Source organism: Mustela lutreola, chromosome 6 (genome assembly GCF_030435805.1).
Source record: "Mustela lutreola isolate mMusLut2 chromosome 6, mMusLut2.pri, whole genome shotgun sequence".
NCBI lineage: Eukaryota > Metazoa > Chordata > Mammalia > Carnivora > Mustelidae > Mustela > Mustela lutreola.
In genome coordinates, this window is record NC_081295.1 from 89,555,595 (window position 1) to 89,575,678 (window position 20,084).

General features: G+C 50.1%; 1 protein-coding gene across 21 annotated transcripts in view; it reads right to left on the reverse strand.

Annotated features, from left to right (window-relative positions):
* Nucleotides 1–20,084, reverse strand: part of TRERF1 (transcriptional regulating factor 1) — a 203,008-nt gene that overhangs the window by 17,324 nt on the left and 165,600 nt on the right. For 14 of the 21 annotated variants that reach the window (XM_059177972.1, XM_059177968.1, XM_059177975.1 and 11 more), the window contains 9 exons: nucleotides 18,802–18,848; nucleotides 17,784–17,934; nucleotides 16,445–16,753; nucleotides 12,700–13,096; nucleotides 11,931–11,997; nucleotides 10,383–10,522; nucleotides 10,145–10,248; nucleotides 8,601–8,676; nucleotides 805–893 (listed from right to left, as the gene is read on the reverse strand). In XM_059177972.1, coding sequence (XP_059033955.1) covers nucleotides 805–893; nucleotides 8,601–8,676; nucleotides 10,145–10,248; nucleotides 10,383–10,522; nucleotides 11,931–11,997; nucleotides 12,700–13,096; nucleotides 16,445–16,753; nucleotides 17,784–17,934; nucleotides 18,802–18,848 — 1,380 coding nt within the window. The remainder of the gene's footprint in view (nucleotides 1–804; nucleotides 894–8,600; nucleotides 8,677–10,144; nucleotides 10,249–10,382; nucleotides 10,523–11,930; nucleotides 11,998–12,699; nucleotides 13,097–16,444; nucleotides 16,754–17,783; nucleotides 17,935–18,801; nucleotides 18,849–20,084) is intronic. The other 7 variants (XM_059177978.1, XM_059177983.1, XM_059177981.1 and 4 more) reach the window with 3 other exon arrangements.

Below are 20,084 nucleotides of genomic sequence, written 5' to 3' on the forward strand. Positions count from 1 at the left end.
CCAAGGCAGAGAAAGCCAATAGTGAATACAGATCTGGAGAGGGAGGAGAGTCTACCTGTTCTGATTCCTATCCATCAAGGAAGGCCCTAGATTAAGGACAGGAGACAGGCATCCAAGTGGGTGACATCGGCCAGTACAGATGCCAGTGGGAGTTATTACCTGCAACTGCTCTCTGTGGACCTGAACATTTTAATTACCTTAATAACACAATACGTCTCCATTGTTCATGGATTTTCTGAAACACCCTTGGGATCATTTTAACTTTTAGTCTAAACCACCTCACCTCTTAGAAATGAAGGTCTACTAAGTTCATTATCTGCTGTAAAAGTGCTATTTCATCTGTATAGAAGAGTTCTATTTTGTTGCAAGATGTTATGTATGCAAACTATTATTTTTATTATTATTGCCATTATGATTAGGGGCCCCAAACCAGATGCTTTGCTGCTGGCTAGCGGGGAGGCACCTATCATCCCTTCTTTAATTTCTCAGAAAAAAATTGCCAAAACACAACAAATCTGTCAAATATACAAGAAATGAATCATGTATATTGTAAACTAGCAGACCCGTCCTATTTATTCTGAGAGAATGTATAAATTACATGTATTTAATAAGATAAAAAATACCCCCCGACCACTATGTCCAAATAATGTAGGTTCTCCTTCTCCCTCACCTCCCTGACACTGGAGTGACCCTAACATCCTTCTCGTGAGAGTGTTAAATGAGTACCAGATATTTCTGTATGTCTTTAGGTACACAATTTCCCAAATTCAATTTCAAGTGAGCGATTAGAAAAAGCATGCTTACCATCTTCTGTACAAAAATAAAGTCTTTGCTGTAAGTGGCTAGTGCTTTATTGAACAGTTTTCTTTCTAGGGAGGTCCACTTGTCCGAACCTACAAAATAGAAACATTGTAAGAACAGCTCACAGTTCTCCCTACTTTTAGGTGCTGGCTTATTTAGTTACAAAACATGACTGTTTAGAAAGTGATATGATACACATCCAACTCCAGTTTGAACAAGAAATCCAGCGTAGTGTAATGGTTCGCAACCCTGACATCTGGATTCAAATCCCAGCTCTGGCTTTGACCTTGGCAAGTTACTGAACTCAAGACTCAGTCTGGTGACCTACAAATGGGAATGATTCCAATTGTCTTTAGCTTTTGTGATCTCTGCGAAGGTTAAAGAAGATAAGACACCACAAATGCTTAGCTTAGTAACTGGAAAACAGGGAGTGCCCAGCAAAATGTAGCTAAAGGTAGATTCAGCAGTCTCCACCATCAAGATGCTCACCATCTAGTGGGGAGAGACACACCAGCAGGCCACGGTGTTCAAGGTGAGCCTCACGCTCAGGTTAGGGTCAGGCTTCCCGGTAGAGAAAACACCTGAGCTGAGTTTTAAAGGACACGCAGAAACAGTTCAGGCATGGAGGAGATGGAAGGGAATTCTGGGGAGGAAACGTGTTTGAGGCAAAAGTAAGAGCAAAGAGTGAGATGATGCATTCATTCACTCCATTCATTCATTCACTCAATCAACAGGTATTAGATGTCTACTACACGCAAGACACCGTGCTAGGAAAACAAATGACAAAACCCCTAGCATTTCTAGGTGCTTACTATTCCGCTTTCTAAGTACTTCAGAGGTATTAATCATTAGGCTGTACTGATAACTCCATAAGACTGGCATTACTGTTACCCATTTTACAGATGAAATGGAGGTGTTCAGAGAAGCAGTAACCCAGTATGGTTTAACTACAAGCTCCCAGCAAAAAGAAAGCAGATGAGGCTGGAGAGGTGGGTAGGACCAGTCCTTGATCTGCAAGACCAATGAGGACAAGGCCCCACAGTGCTGGGTTGGTGTACCTGCTTTGGTGGCTGAACTTGATTTTCACATTTGTTTCCCCTCCATAAATAAGAAAGCAAGATATGCAGATCATCATACAGGGTGGTCCTGTTAAGAAATTAAGCTTATTTCTAAGATAGGTCCTATTTCTGGAGGCTCTAGATAAGGTTCAGTCCTGGTGGCTGGTTCGCAGAAAACTCTGCTTCACTTTCCTGGCTTTTTGAGTTCTCTACATCTCTGAATTTTTTGGATGGTACACGGCAGGACCTTTGAAGTTCTACTTCTCAGAGCTATAATCCCCCAAACCGTAGTACTTTCCCTCCTCACCAGCGTAAGCCCAGGATTTCCACTTTGCTATGGCTGGCTGATGAAGATGAAAATACAGGAAACCTGAATTGTGTCTCCCATTGGAAGTTTCAGCCAAAATCAGTGAATCAGGCTCCTTGAGAGAATGTGTGAGTCAGTGATAGAAACAGATTTCTCAAATAAACACCTTCTCCGTGTGACCCAGTGATGGGTCCCCAAGCCAAGAGCTTTGGCTCCAGACTCAGAATATGTTCTGTGGAGTTGGCTGGCTCAGATCTCCAAAACATAGGGCCACCACCACCTGATTTCTTTGGTTTGCAAGTTTCTCTTTATTTCCAGAAGGGGAGTGGCCTTCCGAATAATCCTCAGCAGAAAGAAGCATCTTCCACAGGTTCTGGAGGCTGGGACATCTCTGGCTGTGCAGCCATCACAACAAGAAGGAGAAGAGAGGAGGAGTAGAGAGGTTTTGCTGGAATGGATATGAGCAGAGGACGTCAGTGCGATTTGGGTCTCTAGAATGGTTCCATCAGTGTTCCTCAAATTCTGTCTAATATTCAGGGCCTTGGAGTTCCAGCAATCATATTCCTCTTGCTCAGGAGCAGACGTAGAAAGAGAGAGACAGAAAGGATTACCAACTCTTCAGTTGAATAACCAAAGAGCAGCTGTGGTTTCCTTTAGGTAGCCATCCAAACAGCAGAGGTAAGAGGAATCAGACATGTAATGATGGAAGAGGATCATTATGGGGACATGTCACATTGGCTGAAGCCCTGGTCAAGCTATCCCGCTGCAGGTCCAGAGCCCAGACAGCTCTGGGTTGCATCTCAGATATGGAATCAGGGGACCTCTTGCTGATGATGACTAGATCAATGAGAATCCTGTCTGCTCTCAGCCAGAGCACACATTTCCTAAGTTAGAGTGGGGCTCTCAGACCGGATGAGACACTAACAGGGCCAGGCAGCCTTCTCAGGTCAGCACCCATCTCTACGGTGGGCACAGGTGATTCCACCCCACGCCAGGAGAAGAATCATCACGTGATTACAGCCCAGGTCTATTATTTTTTTTAAGATTTTATTTATTTATTTGACAGAGATCACAAGTAGGCAGAGAGAGAGGCAGAGAGAGAGGAAGGGAAGCAGGCTCCCTGCTGAGCAGAGAGCCCCATGAGGAACTTGATCCCAGGACCCTGGGAACATGACCTGAGCCAAACACAGAGGCTTTAATCCAGTGAGCCACCCAGGCACCCCCCCAGGTCTATTTTTAAGCAGCATATCCCTTCATGCCTCCAAAGAGCTTGCCAGTTGCAACCCCACTGAATGGGAAGTAGCTTCCTGGACCATCTGACATGGGGGACTCCAAGCCTCATGGGGGAAGGGCATCCCCCCTGCTGATTCCTCAGTGACTTTTTTAGGGCTGCTGCTCTGTGATGGGGTCTTCAGTCTCCCCCACCTGAGTGTTTGTTCTGTACCTCTAGCCTGGATCAGAAGTGTGCTGCACTTCCCTGCTCTGAGGGCTTGCAGGGCCCGGGGCAGGGAGCATGTGCTCAGAGTAAAAGACGGCTGCCTTATGTGGTCCTCTGGGTGCACTTCAGTGCACAAGACAGCACCATGTATGTGTGTCTATCCAACAAGGACATCCATGAAGTGAGAGGCAGAGGCAAGGCCAGACCAGCAAATCCATTCGCTCACACTAGAGCGGGGTCCATCTTCATGACATCCTGATTAAGAGTGCCCCCAGGGCTGAGAATCCACCCCTGGGCTCCTGGACAGAATTCCCAGGACCGCATCTAGAAACACCCAAATGTGCTTTTCCCAGATAAAGGTACTGTGCTGTGATAAAAAGGGGTGACTTCAGCGGTGCCTGGGTGGTTCAGATGGTTAGGCAGCTGACTTTGGGTCAGGCCATGATCTCGGGGTCCTGGAATTGAGCCCCCACATCGGCTCTCTGCTTGGTGAAGCCTACTTGTCCCTCTCTCTCTGCCTACCATCCCCCCTGCTTGTGCGTGCTGTCAAATAAATGAATACAATCTTAAAGGAAAAGCAGTGACTTTAGTCAAGAGACCCCAGTCTGCAAATCCAGTTCTGCCACTTACTCCTATGGCCTCAGGCAAAGGTACTCAACTTCTCTGGCTCTCAGTTTCCTCTTCTCTGACAGACAGCACCATTTGGTCCTAAGTGGGTAGGTACACAACAATTATTGCTGGTCCCTTGGAAAGGAGATTCCAAGTCAGCCCACAGCTAGGGGATACACACTGTCCCTGGCTGACCTGAATTAACGGCACTGGAGAAGAATACTGGTCGTGCTGGTGTTCCTAGTTCTGTGGGAGTACAATCCCACCGCTGCTGGTTGCTGGTGGCTCCCCGACTTCCACTCCCTGACCCCCAAAATGCCTTCTGTAATCCCATAAAGGCAAGACTCAGGCATCTCATTCCCAGAGGCTCTGTCGGACAGGAGCACTTTCTTCATTTTTAGACAAGGTTCTAAGCCAGCCCTTCCTGGATTCTGTGTCTTGGACAAAGTCCAGGATAAAACACAAAACCGAGGCAGGGGGCTGCTCTAACAGTCCCCTTGCTCTGCCCTTTCTTCCTCTCCAGGATCCCCGCTGTCCACTCAGCATGCACACAGGGTTAGTGGGCTGACATTCCCCCTGCGCTCATTTGCCCTACCTGGGGATTCCTGGCTATTGGGCTGTTATCAGCAGGGGCCCCTAACAAGCCGATTAAGGCTAATTACAAAGGGCCTAATTAACTGAGGAAACTGGTGCTGGAACAGTATCCAGAGGAAAAATGTTCTGAGCTTTGGTTGCTGGGAAACAGGCTCTGGACTAGGGCTACATTTGGGGCCATCTATAGCTAACACAGGCAATTAAAAAGAGACATGGAGCGGTGAGAGAATTGGGCTCAGGATCTTTTAGAGGGCCCTTCCATCCTGCTCTCAAGACTTAAAATACTTTGGTGATGGTGTTGTTATTGCACAGAACAAGGAAGACCTGTTCACTGCAGGGAAAGGGGGACTGTTTTTAAATCAGATCTTCATTTCTGCGTAAGGTTTTCCACAGTAGGTAAAGGATGAATCCTTTTTTAGGGGGTGGAGGGTGAAATCGGCTGCTGCCAAAGATCCCCGTGAGGCAGAAGGAAGGGAGGCCTCCATCTGAATCCACACCTCGAACTCAGACGCTGAGCCCTTCTTTACCAGCATTGTGTCAGGCAAGGCCAGAGACCAATTACAACGACTCAGGTCCTGCCCTTGAGGAGACCACTCTCCAGCCAGAGACATGAGCTGAGAAAGCCTGGAAAATGCCATCACAGCTGTGTTCCTTGCCAAGCATTCTCTTGAGTATGTAGTCCTATCTGCTCATCAAACTGGGCAGCTTCCAAGATAGAGAACAGGCCTTCGCCAACCGATTGGGGATTTCCTCCAGGAATCCTGCAAGTCCAGAGTGAGGTCAGGGTCTGGGACTTGGGAAGAGCCTGGGCTGTGGTGGGAGCTGGATGGTAGCCTTTGTTGCACCCTTGCCAGGAAGCATGAGGCCAGTGTCTGCACCCACCTGCAGGAATGATCAGTTCGATGGAAAACCCAGGGATGCAGGAAGCCCCTTAATCACAACCAGGTGTCCTCCTCACCCTGACTCCCCCATGTTCAGGCCTTCCCCACCCAACCCAACTGCTAGCAGGGGAACTTCTGCAAAGTGCTACCCACACATGGGCGGGGGGGTGGGCTGAGAGGCTGGACAGCGTACCTGGGTGTGGATTTGCATGCCGGAGGCCCATGCAACGGCATGTTCCTTCCTCCCAAGGATCTTGTACAGCGCTCCTCTGGCCTTGGCAAGATGCCCACCCATACTGGTGTCTTTCCTGGGCCCCAGCACTGGTCACTTTTTTCTTTTCATACTGAATTGTTTGGGATGAGGGGGGCAATGTCCTAAGTAAAGTAGGGGAAGTGATTTTCACACAGGCCTGGGTCTCCGTCTGTCTCCCCCCCAAACTTGTAGCCTCTGCCTCTAACCTTAGATGTTCTACCTCGCCTCCAGGGACAGAGTGGGGGTGGGGTGACACTGGTCACAGCCACAGAGCCAAAGCCTAAGGCGATCCAGAAGACCGTGTCCTGGTGATGCTGACTTTACAGAATCCTATTGGAGAGCAACCAAAAAGGGCACAAAGGCCAAGACAGGATGGGGCCACAGGGATGTGAGTCACTGATACCCTGAACCAAACTGAGGGAAGAAGGTGGTGGCTGGTAATTAGGACATATAAGGGGGATATACTCTGGGGCCTCTTCTGGGGCCTGGAAGAGAACTATAAAGTTATGGAGACTTTAGGGACCCATGACCTGTGGCCTTTTTGCTCATAGTTCTACTAGATTCTCCACGGCCCAGTCTGTGATCACTTCCTGGAGAAGGGAAACGTCTGGCAGATATATGTGAATACCCTTTTCTTGGAGACACAGGGCTAGTGGAATACCAACCTTTCAGACCTCAGCTCCACCTCTCCTGCCTCCAAGGTTGAAAATTTCAGGAGGCAAAAGAGTGCTTCCTGGTCTGCTTATGGGGGAGGGAGGCCAAGGATGGGCAACTAATTAGCTGGGGACCCTAAAAGATGGGTAATTTTAGCAGAGTTTAGTTTCAGAACCCTTATTATTATTACAGCATTTTGGTTCTGTTTTCTTTGGGGAGGGGTGGCTTCTATATAGCTTTCCAAATGTTGTGTCATGACACACATAAAACAATGTTATACTTGCTTGGCACAGTGGGAAGAACTGGATGGAGGGGGTCTGGGTCTCAGACAAGGTTGCTTACAGCTGGAGCTGACCAGCCCAGAGGCTCCGGCCACCCTGGTTCCCCCGTGGGTGAAGCAGCTACAGCAGATGGCTGGGAAGCTCCCTGTCATCAACAGTCTCGCCCACTCTTCAAAGAAGCCTGAGACAGGCTCCAGTAGGCTGGACAGCCTGTCAGGGTTTAATGGGCAGCAGATGACACTGGGAATTAAGAGGACTGAATTGTTTCCACGGCAGATTAGGGAGAACTCCCACATCTTCCTACCCGTACTCGGGGCAGACACCAAGCAGGAAGTTATGGAGACAATAGTAAGAAACTGGTTGGCTTAGGCCCCAGTTAAATGATTTCTTATCCCCGTGTCCCTTTTGTGCTTGCCTACTTCTGGTAGCAGCCCATGTGCTAACAGTGATCCATAGACAGACATCCAGGGCTGTCTGTGCTCAGGTAAGTGGCTTCTGGGCCTTTCCAGCCCGTGATGCCACCCACAGTTAGCGTGGCAAAGGACGCTGGGCCCAGTGGGGCACCCATGGAGAACACTCTCATATTTGCTGAGCAGCCCTCACGTTAGGCCACATCTGTCTGCCTGGACTGAGGACTAGGAAAGGTCCAACCAGGTCCCCAAGCCCACTTCAGTACTTAGCACCTACTTATGCAGGATCTGCCCAAGGCACCAATGGAACCTTCAAATCCTCATTGGAGGATTTAGTCCCCTCTCCAGCAGGCTTGCACAGCCCTCAGAACGGATGGAGCTGACCAATTAAAATGTTGATTTCAACTTCCTTTTGTCACTTCAGGCTCCCTGACCTGTCGCCTTCTCTTTCCATGATTCTTACCACATTCAATTCTCAAAGGTGTTTTCTTCTTCCCCCTTACTGGTGATGCCATCATTAACCCACACCGTCACAGGACACATTCTGTATGTGTACGTTTATGTGTGTAACACGTGTACATATATATATATATGCATGCGTATATATGTATGTGCGTGTGTATAGTACACACATATGTAGATGTCCTTCTCTGGCCTTGAGTGTCATCTGTGGTTGGTGACTCCTTCCTCCTCAGACTGAAGACTGCAGGAGGTAGGATTCCACCTACGTCCGTCATAGGCACTGTTTTATCTTAGTACTTAGCACAGTTTCTTGTATGCAGCAAGTACTCAATAAGTAATTAATCAATAAATAAATGATAGTGACTAGACTATGCCATGCGTTGTGCTACATCTACTATCTCTGATCATCACAAAGTGCTGCAAAGGATGGAGGAGGAGCCCCGTTTCACGGGTGAGGAGACCAAGGTTCCAGAAGGCCAAAGGGTACAGGCAAGATCTGAACACATGGCCACTAATTCCAAAGCCGAGAGGGCCACCGAGCGTTGTCTCTGTGCCATCCCCTGGGTGGTGCCTTCCTGCCGACGCACCAGTCTCACTGCCACACACGCAGGCACCGGCCACTGTCACCCAGCTCTTGGCACGTCCATTAGGGTGAGGGGAACCCATACAAACACCCAAGAGTACCCAGCCAACAGACACAACTGCCCCACCAGCTGTGCCCCAGAAGCCCTGGAGCTCACAAGGGGAGATTAGGACAGGACTGGTGGATCTATTATTAAAAAGTAACCCCACCAAACATGCAAAAAGCCTGCTCTCAGGAAGCAATGGGGCACAAGGCTCCTGGCAACCTACCGGCATAGTGGTAATTTGCTAACGGATGACATTTTAACCTGACTGGCTTCCTCAGCAGCAGCATTTCCAGAGCAACCTGCAAACCCATGGGAGAGAAAAGGGAGAGTCAGTGAGCGGTCTGTGGGCTGCGGGAAGAGCATTACCTAACGGGGAAAAGGAGTCAGCACTACAGAGCTAGGAGTTCCGGGTGCTGGAAGGAAACCCAGACCGGGCTTCCTTTCTGGCCGGCACCCCATGGGATGTGGCACTTAAACGCCTCCCCCTGCCCATGCCTGTGGCCAGAGAAAAATAGTGGAGACCCCACTCCTTCCCTGGTGAAGGCCCCAGCCTCAGAGAGACAGTGGGATCTCCACTGAATGGGGACTCAATCTCTGGGGAAAGGCTCCAAGTAAATGAGTGGGTGATTTGTGGGTGTTTTGCAGAAAAATGCATTTTGTTGCAATTAACATAAACAGTTGTGTTAATAGTAACTGTACTATGCACTGTCTTTCCAGAGAGCCTAGGTAAAGAACACTTTCAAATATGCCTCTTTCAGCCTGTTCAACTTAAAAAAAAAATGGTGCCTCTGGAATTGTACATGGGAACAGTAGATGGGTTAGGAGCAGAGCAAGGCTTAGAATCTCGCTTCTCAAGTGTGGTCCATGGGCCAGCAGCATGGGCATCCACCGGGAGCTGGTTAGAAACGCAGAACCTTGGGCCCCACCTCCAGAACTGTTGAGTAAGAATTTACATTTTAACAAGATGCCCCAAGTGATTTGTGTGCACATTAGAAGTTTGAGAAATGCTTCTTCTCTGCAATACTTGTCTTAAAGGATTAGGAAGCATTCTCTTAACATCCTAGAAAAGCCATGAAAGGAATCAATAATCTCATGAGAAGGTAGTATTGGGACACAAGAGGCCAGATTTGGTACCAAAACCATGTACTTCTTAAGGGGGAAACTGATGTGAGTAACTGAGTGCCCCTGGTAGGAGCCCAGGTGAAGCAGGTAAATGGTCAGCTAGGATCCTGGGAGAATGACACCAAAGGTCTGACTGTGCCAAAGCTGCAAGAATGACCCCAGTTGGTACACAGCAAACCCTTCATTTTGGGTAGGAGATAAACTTCTATGAACATCAAACTGGCGGACTTCCACAGCAGGGAAGAACAGTCAGCAGAGTAGGATAGGCTCTTTCAGGCCAAGTCTAGTCTCAGTAAGGTTTTCTACCTCTATCATTGGAGGCCCAGTTTCTGATGTGAATTATAAGACTACTGAAAAGAAATTCTAATTTCCCAAGACAGGTGTGAACATAATTATTACTCAGGAATAGACGTACAGACAGAAGTCCAGCTGCAGGTTTCTCCTACAGGCTTAAATCCAGACCCACTCAGTGAGATAAGGAACATGGTGGCATGTTGATTGGTGATGATCTTAAAAACTGGTTTTATGGCATGTGGGACAACACAGAATTTCAGGAAAATACTTTTCAAAATTCTGACATGGGGAATATGAACTGTGAAGTCTCTCTCTCTCTCTTTTTGATGGTCTCTCTTCTCCATTCCTTACCATCACATCACCTTTGGCCTCGAAAAGAGAGTGCAAAGCAAATTCAGAATTGGTCCCTCCACCAGGCAACGCACTTGAACAGCACAAATTCAGGAGATTCTCCACTGTTGGGGACAATAAGAAGCCAATGCATCAGAGAGAGCTCAAATCTCAAGGACAAACAACACCCAGCCTGAAGCCAGAGACCCTTGTGAGAGGATCAAGCCTTCCCCACCCAGTTCTTCCCACATGCCAATACCTCTTTGCTGGAGGTCATGGTTTTCCAGCTCTGGCCAGGGCTTCCATACTAGTGTGGCCTTGTGTGTGTCCTGAGCCAAGGCAGAGACATCCTGAAGTTCTGGGATCTCTGCTTGGAACCTCAAGCCAATGTTGATGCGTCTTTAAGGACAAGAATGAAAACAACAGTGTGGCCTTCAATTTGAGGTCAAGAGCAACTGTCAGAAACTTGAAAAAGGAGGAAACCAGTTCCTTCTGCAAGAAGAATGCAGAGGCATTTCCCAACAGTGTGATCCTAAGATTCCAGGGATGGCCTTTTCACTGGGAGAAGGAACAGCTTTAAGATTGGGGAGAGATGCTACATGGAGGGGCGGGGGAAAGTCTGCTCGGAGCATCATAGCTCACTGTAACTCAGACAGGATAGGTGCTAATTGCAAGGCAACAGCTGCCCAGGGTATGGCCGCTGGCACAATTTAACCAGGATAAACGGAACAAGCATAATGTGCTTATTACATTTGTTATCCCTTTCAGACTACTTTCACATAAATTATGCCATCTGAATCTCACAAAAACCTGAGATGTAAGCAAGGCAGTGATAATTATTTCCACTTAATAGGTCGGTTAACTAAAGCCTAGAAAGGTTGGGGTGCCTGAGTGGCTCAGTCGGTTAAATGTCTGCCTTTAAGCTCATGTCATGGTCTCAGGGTCTTGCAATGGAACCCCTCATCAGGCTCCCTCCTCAGCAGGGAGCCAGCTTCTCCCTCTGCCCCTCCTCCCACTCCTGCTCTCTCTCTCTCAAATAAATAAATAAATAAAATCTTAAAAAAAGTAAAGCCTAGAAAGTTTAACTTCATCAATGTCAACTGAAAAACGGTGCTGACTCAATGTTGTCACCACTCTACCACCTGGTCTTTTTTGCGCTTATCTATGAAAATAGCACCTTCCCTGGGTCTCCTGGGTGGCTCAGTCAGTTGAGCCTCCAACTCTGGGTTTGGGTCCAGGTCGTGATCTCAGGATTGTGGGATGGAGCCCGGGGTCGGGCTCCTCACTCACTCAGCAGGGAGTCTGCTTGAAAGTTTTTCTCCCTTTGCCCCTCCCCTACTCATGCTTCCTCTCTTTAAGTAAAATACATAAACAAACAAAAGAAAAAAGAAGGAAAAAAGAAAATAGCACCTTTCTTCCATTATATCTCCAGTCTCTCCCACACTAAGCCTATTTGGAGGACCAGTCAAGAATTTTAGGGAAGGGACAGGGAAGCAAGGGCATTTGGATGGAGCCTTGTAGAGAGCTCAATGTCACTGGGAATGTGCAAGCATGTGGCCCGAACCATGCAGATGGAGATGGGGACACTAGGTTCTCTGAATATAGGACTTCATGCTTTAGTATACATTTAGTCTTTGGCAAAAGCCTTGCAACACCAGAAACTGAGAAATACCATGATCTTATAATTTTTCTAACTTCTCATTCGGTGGTAATTCTCAAAGTTCCTCATCCCCAGCTGAGGCTTCTGTTACACAAAACAAAACAAAAACAAACAAACAAAAAAACAACCAAAATTGGCTTTCCTTACGGTTCAACATCAATGGTCTGCTCTCCAGGCCCTGGGGTGACTGTCACGTTGCTGCCATCAATGCTGTCTGAAGCACAAAACCCAGAGATCAGTGGTCAACAGGAAAAGGAACGGAAGAAACTATAGCCAATGAGCAGTGACCTAAACACTCACAATGGGACCCCCCCCTCCCACCCAACCCACACCAGAATTACTCGCAGTAGTCTCCAAGGAACTGGATGGCATGTGGTGCTAAATGGTTTAGGATTACTCATTTCTCGCACAGGGCAAGGAGAAGCCATCGCCCCGATTCTGGTCCACTAAGCTCCTCGTTCGTTCCTCTGAAACCATTCTTACTCTAGAAAGAGATACTGGCTCCGAGGCTCTCCATGCTTGAACTTTAGACAACGTGTGCATAAGATGCAGAAGCGGAGTCTTGCAAATAATACCTAATCCTATTTGTCTATCTGCTTAGTACATGTATTGCGGGGGGCTGTCTCCGAGGATGATCCGTGGCACCGGCTTAGGGACCGCGTGCGCACTTGAACTGTTCCAACTTAGGCCAAAGAGACAGTAATTAACCAGAGCTCCGGGGTCTCTCCCGCTAGACTGGGGATCCCGAGGGTGAGAATCACCCGTGGAGTCTAAGTGTTTCGGGCACCTCGCCCAGCGCGCTCCCAGTAGAGACAAGCCCCAGCAGAAGTGAGTGCGGTGCAGGAGCCCCGCGTGGGAAGGGAGCCCCCGGGGCGGGGTGGGGCCGGGCGCGTGAGGAGGGCCCGCGGGGACTCACTGGAGCGGCACAGCAGCACCCGCGGCGTGGGCGTCAGGGGCGTGAGGGGCAGCTGCGGGTGCGGGTGCGGGCCGGGGCCGTGGCCCGCGATGAGGACGTTGCTGAAGAGGCCCGAGCCCTGGCGCACCGGGCTCAGCATGGGCGGGGGCGTGTAGGGGGGCAGCTCGTGGGCGGGGTCCAGCAGCAGGTGGTCCCCGAGGATGCGGGGGGAGCGCAGCTGGCTCTGGTACAGGGTGGCGCCCGAGTACGAGGAGGCGGCGGCGGAGTTGGCGGTGTAGGAGGGCGGTGGCGGGATGAACAGCGGCTCCGGCCGGTGCCGGAACTTTTTCTTGTCCGGCAAGCTCTTGAGGGGCTCCTCGGCTTTGGCCACGGCCGGCTGATGTTTCTTGGGGAGTTCCTAGAACGGGAAGAACGGTCCGGTTCGAATCCTCAGGCGTTCCCCACAGGCCACTTCCACAGGCTGAAGGAAGGGGAGCGTCTGTTCTAACGGGGGATCCCCCCCCGGGCCCCCCCTCGGCCCCCCCCACCACTTGTCTGCTCCCCCCTCCCCCCGCATCCCTTGCCTCGAAAAACAGCCTCCTCCAGTTCCCACAGGGCGAGTTTGGGGGCTTGATGGGGGAGAAAACTGGGATTCAGGAGGAAATCCCTCACGTCTGGAGGCGATGGGGATGGTAGGAAAGGTGGGTGGGCAAGAAAGAATAAATTCACATTCTCTATTGCTTAGCACCGCATTCCCATCCGGTGAGTGGAATCCAGCCGAGTGGGCCCTTTAATTCCCCACCGCTCCTAGGGGACAGACATCAGGGACAGATAACACATGTTCTGAGAAGGGGACAGAATATTCAGGGAGGCTGGGCTGGGGCTGAGGAGCAGAAGAGGGGGGCCAGTGACCCGCACTGGGCTCTCCTTTGAGGTAACTCTGGAGCTGAACAGCCATCTTCAGACCTGTTCCGTGTGCTCCCCTAAAACCGGATCCGGCGAAGCCCCCCCGCCGCCCGCCCCTCACCACCGCTCCCAGGACCGTAGCTCATTTGCTGCAAGCCCCTCTCCTGGGTAGCTTCCTGTCAGCAGTGTTAGTTTACTTTATGGCAGCGGACCCAAGCACAGTCTGGAAGGAGGATCTGCCACATGGATACATATATACTAATAAGTAAACATGTGCACATAAATAGATAAGCAGGGCATGCCAAAGCCAAACAGAAACAGACTTGGGGCGTGTGCCAGCATCAGCCCAGAGAAACCCGCTGGGTGTGGCTGGGTGTGGCTGGGGAGGCCGAGGTGCGGTTGGGAGAGGCTGTGGGGATACCTGCAGAAAGTTCTGGGCAGTCTGTGGTACCCTCCCAGGCCCTGCAGGCCAGTGCCTGTCACAGCTGCAGTTCTTGGCAATTCCTGTGCCCAGGGTGGCAACCGAGTAGGAGGAGCAGGGGGTGATGGGAAGGGCAGGCCATGGTCATGTGACCAGTTGCCTCCAACCATGTGACCTGCTCCAGTCTTCCCTCAGCTCTGGGCTCCTGCTGCTGCCCCTCCTGTTTTCTCCCTCAGCTTCCCTGTCTTCTGGGCTGCTGTCCCAACCCCTAGGAGGGAAGTCTAGGGAAGCTGAGGGGTGGGGAAAGGAGAGGGGACACCTCTGTGAGCTCCCAGCTCACCCCCAGGGGGTTCTCCTTAGGCCAGAGTGCCACAACCCGCCTCCTCTCCCCACCAGAGGGCTCCTTACCACCTGAGGCTGAGGCGGAAAGAGAGGTCTGAGGAGAATGGGGAGTGGGTGTCTCTGCCCCCCAAGCTGGGAAGCAATCCTGAAGCCTTATACCCTGTTCCGGGGTAACTGATGAGGCCATGTGAGCACAGGCTGACCTGGCATGGTTTCAACCCTGTGTGGGCATCTAGACCTCTGATCCCAGGGTCCAAGGTCCCTTTTGGGCTCCCTCTACTTGAGCCTCTGGTCCTTTTACTCCAGTTCTCAACTCCAGGCAAGACCCTGAGACCCTGAGCCAGCGGATTCACCCAGAATGCCAGGCCTGGATGTCACTTGAGAGGAATCATTTATAGGGTTCTACCTCTACCAAGCTATTCAGACTCTGGAGGTGGGATCACTCATGGAGAGGTTTTTAAAAGCTCCCCCGGGGCAGGGAGAACCACTGATGAGTCCAAACCCAGGCTTTTTGAGGGAGAGGGTCTCACAGTTGCCTGCATCCCCAGGGGGCCAGCAGCAGAGTGGGGACTGAAAGCCAGGGCTCCTCCCCAGACATTTTAATTTCTTTAAGTGTCAGGATCTTGCCCGTATTTTCCCAATCCCAGCTACATGCTTCTGGTTCAGCTTATCTCCTTACTACAATGTCTCTCTTTTCTACAAAGCCAGCTTTATCCCTGCCTTTAAAACCCTGCTCAAAACTGTGCTCATGGTGGTCTTCTGACCAAATTCTTACCAAACTCCCTGTGTCTCCCCAGTCCCTAGTTACTTTAACTGCCCAGGGGTGCCCCCCTATGGGGGACTACTGTTTCTTCTGTGCCCTGGTTTCCCTCCAACTGTCTTAAACTGGGGCAGGGGGTGCTGCCTGGGGTTTAGACCCCTGTGTGACAAGGAACAATACTGTCTCCAGCTTCAAGCTGAGAATTCTCTAGCGGTAGAAACAGTGGGTCTCCCACTAAATCAGGGACTTCCCTGGGCAAAGAGGGAGCTTGGCTCTGAAATTTCATCTCTCTGCTTATTACTGGCCCCCAAGTCCTGCTGACTTCTGAGAATCGTGCTCACTCCCAGAGGTTCCCCCTCCGCCTCTCCTCTTCTGATGCCTTGATATTACATAGAGAACCAAGAAGGTTCTTTCTGGACTTTTCTAGTTTTCTTAATTTTCCACCCTCCCTCTGTTTTGGCCCAACCCCACCCTCATACCACCTGGAATCCCAGCAGCCACTTATTCTTCGAGGACAAATGTGACCCAGCACACCACTTTGTGGAGAGGGAACAAATCCAATGTAGTCAACTGCATGGGTTACAGACTCCCCAGGGGAGGGAAGGAGGGAAGAGGGAGGAAGACAGAAAAAGACGGAGAGAGGGAGACGGGAAGGGTGGGGTAGAGAGAGGGAGAGAGAGAGATCTCTGTCCCAGAGCCAAGCTAAGCTGCTTGGGTGAAGCAGAAGAATTTGAGAAGGAGGAGGAGAACGTAAGAGTGAGTGAGAAACACAGATCTCTTTGCTTTCCTGAGATTGGGGGATGAGTGTCTCCTAGTGGAATTACTTTGGGAACCATAGCGAATTAGGTCCTCTAAGGCTAATGATGCAGGTGGGATACCGAAAATATGAAGCATCTGCTGAGGCTGACCACCAGAACGGATGCAGGGCTATCCTACGGAGGCTTGCTGTGCCAGGGGTTCCCTCTGGATCTGAGGAGGTCTGGAGATCCTGCAGGGGGGTCACGGCCCCAGGCAATAGCTCTTTATTACCTGGGATAGTACTTCCATGTTTTAATAACTGTGTGATTACCAGCTGAGTTATCATCTTTGTTTTCACCTTGGAATAGCTTCAGCTCTCTTAGAATCTAATCCACACCGTTAGCCTGGTAGAGGTGGTCACTGGGTAGCAAGCAATGTGGACAAGGATGGGATTCCCAAGGCAGCCAGGATTGGGAGCTCAAACTGAGGGCCAAGCCATGTCTGAGAGCTCAGGTCAGTGATTGGAAGAGCTGCCCCATCTCCAAGAAAGCAAAGGGATGTTCCCACCCCAGGCGGGCGGGGGCAGAGCAGCAACTCACAGCAGGCGGGTGGGGGGCAGCCCCTTGGGGTGAGTGTGGGGGAGAGAGGGTCATCCTCACGAGCACGGGCATCTCGTCGTCCGACATCGAGCTGGCTGGCTTGTCTCTGGTGGAGGGGGCGGCAACGATGCTGTTGGCGAAGCCCTGAGAGCCTGGCTTGGGCGGGAGAAGCTTGACAGGGACAGACACGGGCATGACCATAGGCGTGAGGCTTTCTGCCTCGGGAGGGAGCTGCGGTGGCGGCGGAGGCGGAGGTGGCAGTGGCGGCTGGGGCTGAGGCTGAGGCGGCAGGGCCTTCTCTCCTTCCTCCTACACAGACAATAAAGGCTTTGATCCTGGGCTGAGAGCAGCCTTCCCAAACTGGGGACGCACTCTGCTCTTCCTGAAATGTTGTAGGACATCATAAGTGGGTGATAGAGAACCACGGCAGGGTGGTTTCCTTCCTGCAACCCTGAGTCTCTTGGCTTTATTGAGGCCAGTTGGGAGTGGACAAGGCCATGCACTCTATTTTCTATGTTAAGAGAAGCTCCTCAACCATTATCACTTGTATAATTAAAACATATTAAAATTTTGTTGTTGTCATTGCTTTTAAAGAAAAGGATGTGGACTGGGAATTAGGCATAAAACAAAACAGAACACATAGGCTTTTGTGTAGGACCTCTGAATTCTATGGGCCTCAGTTTACTCATCTGTCCAATGGAAGACAAAGCTATTTTATCTGGAATGGTCAGGAGATGGGGTGAGCCGGGATATCCAGGCTTTTGGCAAACAGACAGTTAATCCCATAGACTTAAATTTAGATCAACAATATCTAAAGAATTTGAGAAATTCTTTGATTTCTAATCTTACTCTAAAACTGCATGGATAGTTCACCACATGGATAGCCTTCCTCCCTGGATAATCCTGAGGGTAATTAAAGACCTTCTTTTGCTAGAATCAAACACTGATTAGAAAGTGCTGGCTGAGAGCCCAATGGTCACGTTAGCTTTCCTTGGCCATCGGCTACTACGCTGGAAGGCCCAAGAGACTGGTCTTCTAAGTCTTTAACTTAGAAGTTAAAAATAATATTGCCTCTATGTGTTTTCTTTGCTGTCTTTTTCAGATAGTGGAGAGACTCGGATCCCTCAAGAATTTATTCTAGCCTCTGTTTTTGACCCTTGTTCACGAAACCAGTGGAAGCGGGGTCTGTTTGACCTGGCTGGCTCCTAGTGGCAAAGCTTTAAGGGAAGGACAGTGCCTTCCTGGGTGCCCACCTGGGGGTCCCATTACTCTCTGATGGCAGCAAAGCAAAGCAAGCAACACATGGCCTGGGAAGGGCTGGGCGCTGGCTCCTGCTAACCTGTTTGAGGCTGGGGGAGGCTCTCATTCCCCCATGGGACCGCATGTGGCCGTTCAGGGCAGGTAGGCTCTTGAATTCCTTCAGGCAGATGGAGCACGTCAATTTGTTCTTGGCATCAAACTGCTCCCCAAACACTCCTTTTGATTGGCCACTGCTCAAGGGTAGGGACAAATGAGAGGACACACATATTGATAAAGAGGAAGGGTGACTTATCACAAGACCTCACACCCCACAGTGAACCCATTTCATTCACTCAATGCTCCCATGGCCCCACTTGTATTATCCCAGTACCCTTCAGAGAACTAAGCCCACTTTACAGGTGGAAAACTGAGGCTCAAGAGCGGGAAAAGGCTTACTCAAAATCATGTGGGAGTTGAATAAAATATCCTTCATTCTAAGCCATCAAGTGCTAGGTTTTTTTCACCTCTGGCCTGTTATCTTTCTAGAGTCAGCTCAAGTGGCCTCTAAGCATTCCCTTAGAGACATGCGTCTAAGTCCCCTTGCTTAGCCTCCAGACTACATGTCTTAGCATTTTATCAGGTTCTGGCTAAGAATTTACCATGCCCATGATGGGGGAAAACAAGTCTGTACTATTTACTGCTGCATTCTCCAAGCTTAGCTCTATGCCTGGCACGCAGTAGGTACCCAGTGAATATTGACTGACTGAGCAGGGGAGAGAATGTGGCGTCAGGACTCAATTCCAGTATTGCCACTTACTTGATGTACAACTCCAAGTCTCTGAGCCTGTTTTCTCATTTGTAAGGCCATTGGAATAAAGCCAAGAATGATTGAGCTCTTACTACGTGCTAGGCACATGGTAATCCTACCTACCCCTACTGGGTTGCTTTATTACACAAAATATAGTGTGCTTAGCACACAGTAAATGCTCAGACACAATAGCTGCTATTATTATTATAAACTTCTTCAGAAAACTGACTTTGAATTTGAAAATGAGTCTGGAGAGACAACCCAGGAAAACCTCCCCAAATGCCAACATGCCTTCTTGCATCCATCCTACCTTGACTCCGGGGACCCTGGCTGGGCTCTGCCATCAGGTAGGTGCATCTAATTTAATCCATGCAGGACATGGGAAGAAAGAAGAAAGAGAAAAAAAGTGTATTTCTACTGGGAGAAGTCTTTGAGCTAAGGGAACCCCAGGACCTGCACTTTCTAGAATACTTCCTCAAGCTCACAGCGGCCAGCAGTTCATGTCCAGATGCTGGAGCACCTGACACTTCTTTCCCGGGCTTCCTTCAGCCCCCCAACCTGGTAACAGATCCACTCCAGGAGTTGCCACCAGCCCCCAGCCCACCAGGATTCAATCCACTGCCTCAATACCCCCTTTTCTCCCTGTCCACCACCGTGTGCACAGACAGGCTTCATTTCCAAAAGACATAGAACAGAGAGCCAGACGACACAGCAGCATGCCCAGAGACCTCCTGCTTGTCATGTCAGCACTGGCCATGTCACCTTATTCTTATATTCATAACGGCTCTCCATTACCACTGGGCCTGGGTTTCAAGCAAGACAGAGTCAAGTGAAGCTCATCTCCAGCCTCCATCAGAGCCCTGTCTCTATCTATTCTGGCCTCTTTCTCCCCTGAGCTGTTGTCACATGACTGTAGCACCTGGAACATGCCAAGGCCTCGACAGTGCCCAGCACACAGGAGGCTGTTTTGTGGCAACTACATTTGGGAAACAATCAAGGGTTAATAACAACCTTGGCCCATAGCCTTGCAGACGCCATCAGATGGGGCATTTGTGCTCTAGGCCACCACAGTGGGCACCATTCCCCATTATCTCCTAACAAGCCACTTTGCTTACTCCCTTTACCTGCCCGGATCCTGAGGGCAGCTAAGATTCTCATCTCTGAAGCTAGCCGAGATATCCCCTCTGGGAGAGTCTCAGTGCTCGTTAGCATATTAATGGCTCTGAGAAGCCCCTCAGCATTGCAACCTGATTCACTGTAGGAGACCCTCAGATGTATTGATCTGGAGAACCCACACCCCTCAGCCATTCCTATTAAACATTCTATGGTCTTCCTGGTCTGAGCAATATACTAGGAGAAATGCTGTCATAATGTGGTCTTCCCAAAGAGGGAACAATTTCATGGGAATTCCCCGAGGATTCAGAACTAAGGGGACCAGATGCCTTCCCTGTGTGGTCCCTGGGCCCAACTCAGGCTTGACCGCTACATGCATCATTCAGGCCCGGTACTGGCCCCCTCTGCAGCAAGCTCAAGCTCAGCGGGCAGAGGGCTGTGTTGAAATTGATTCTGTGTTCCCTGTGCCTGGCACAGACA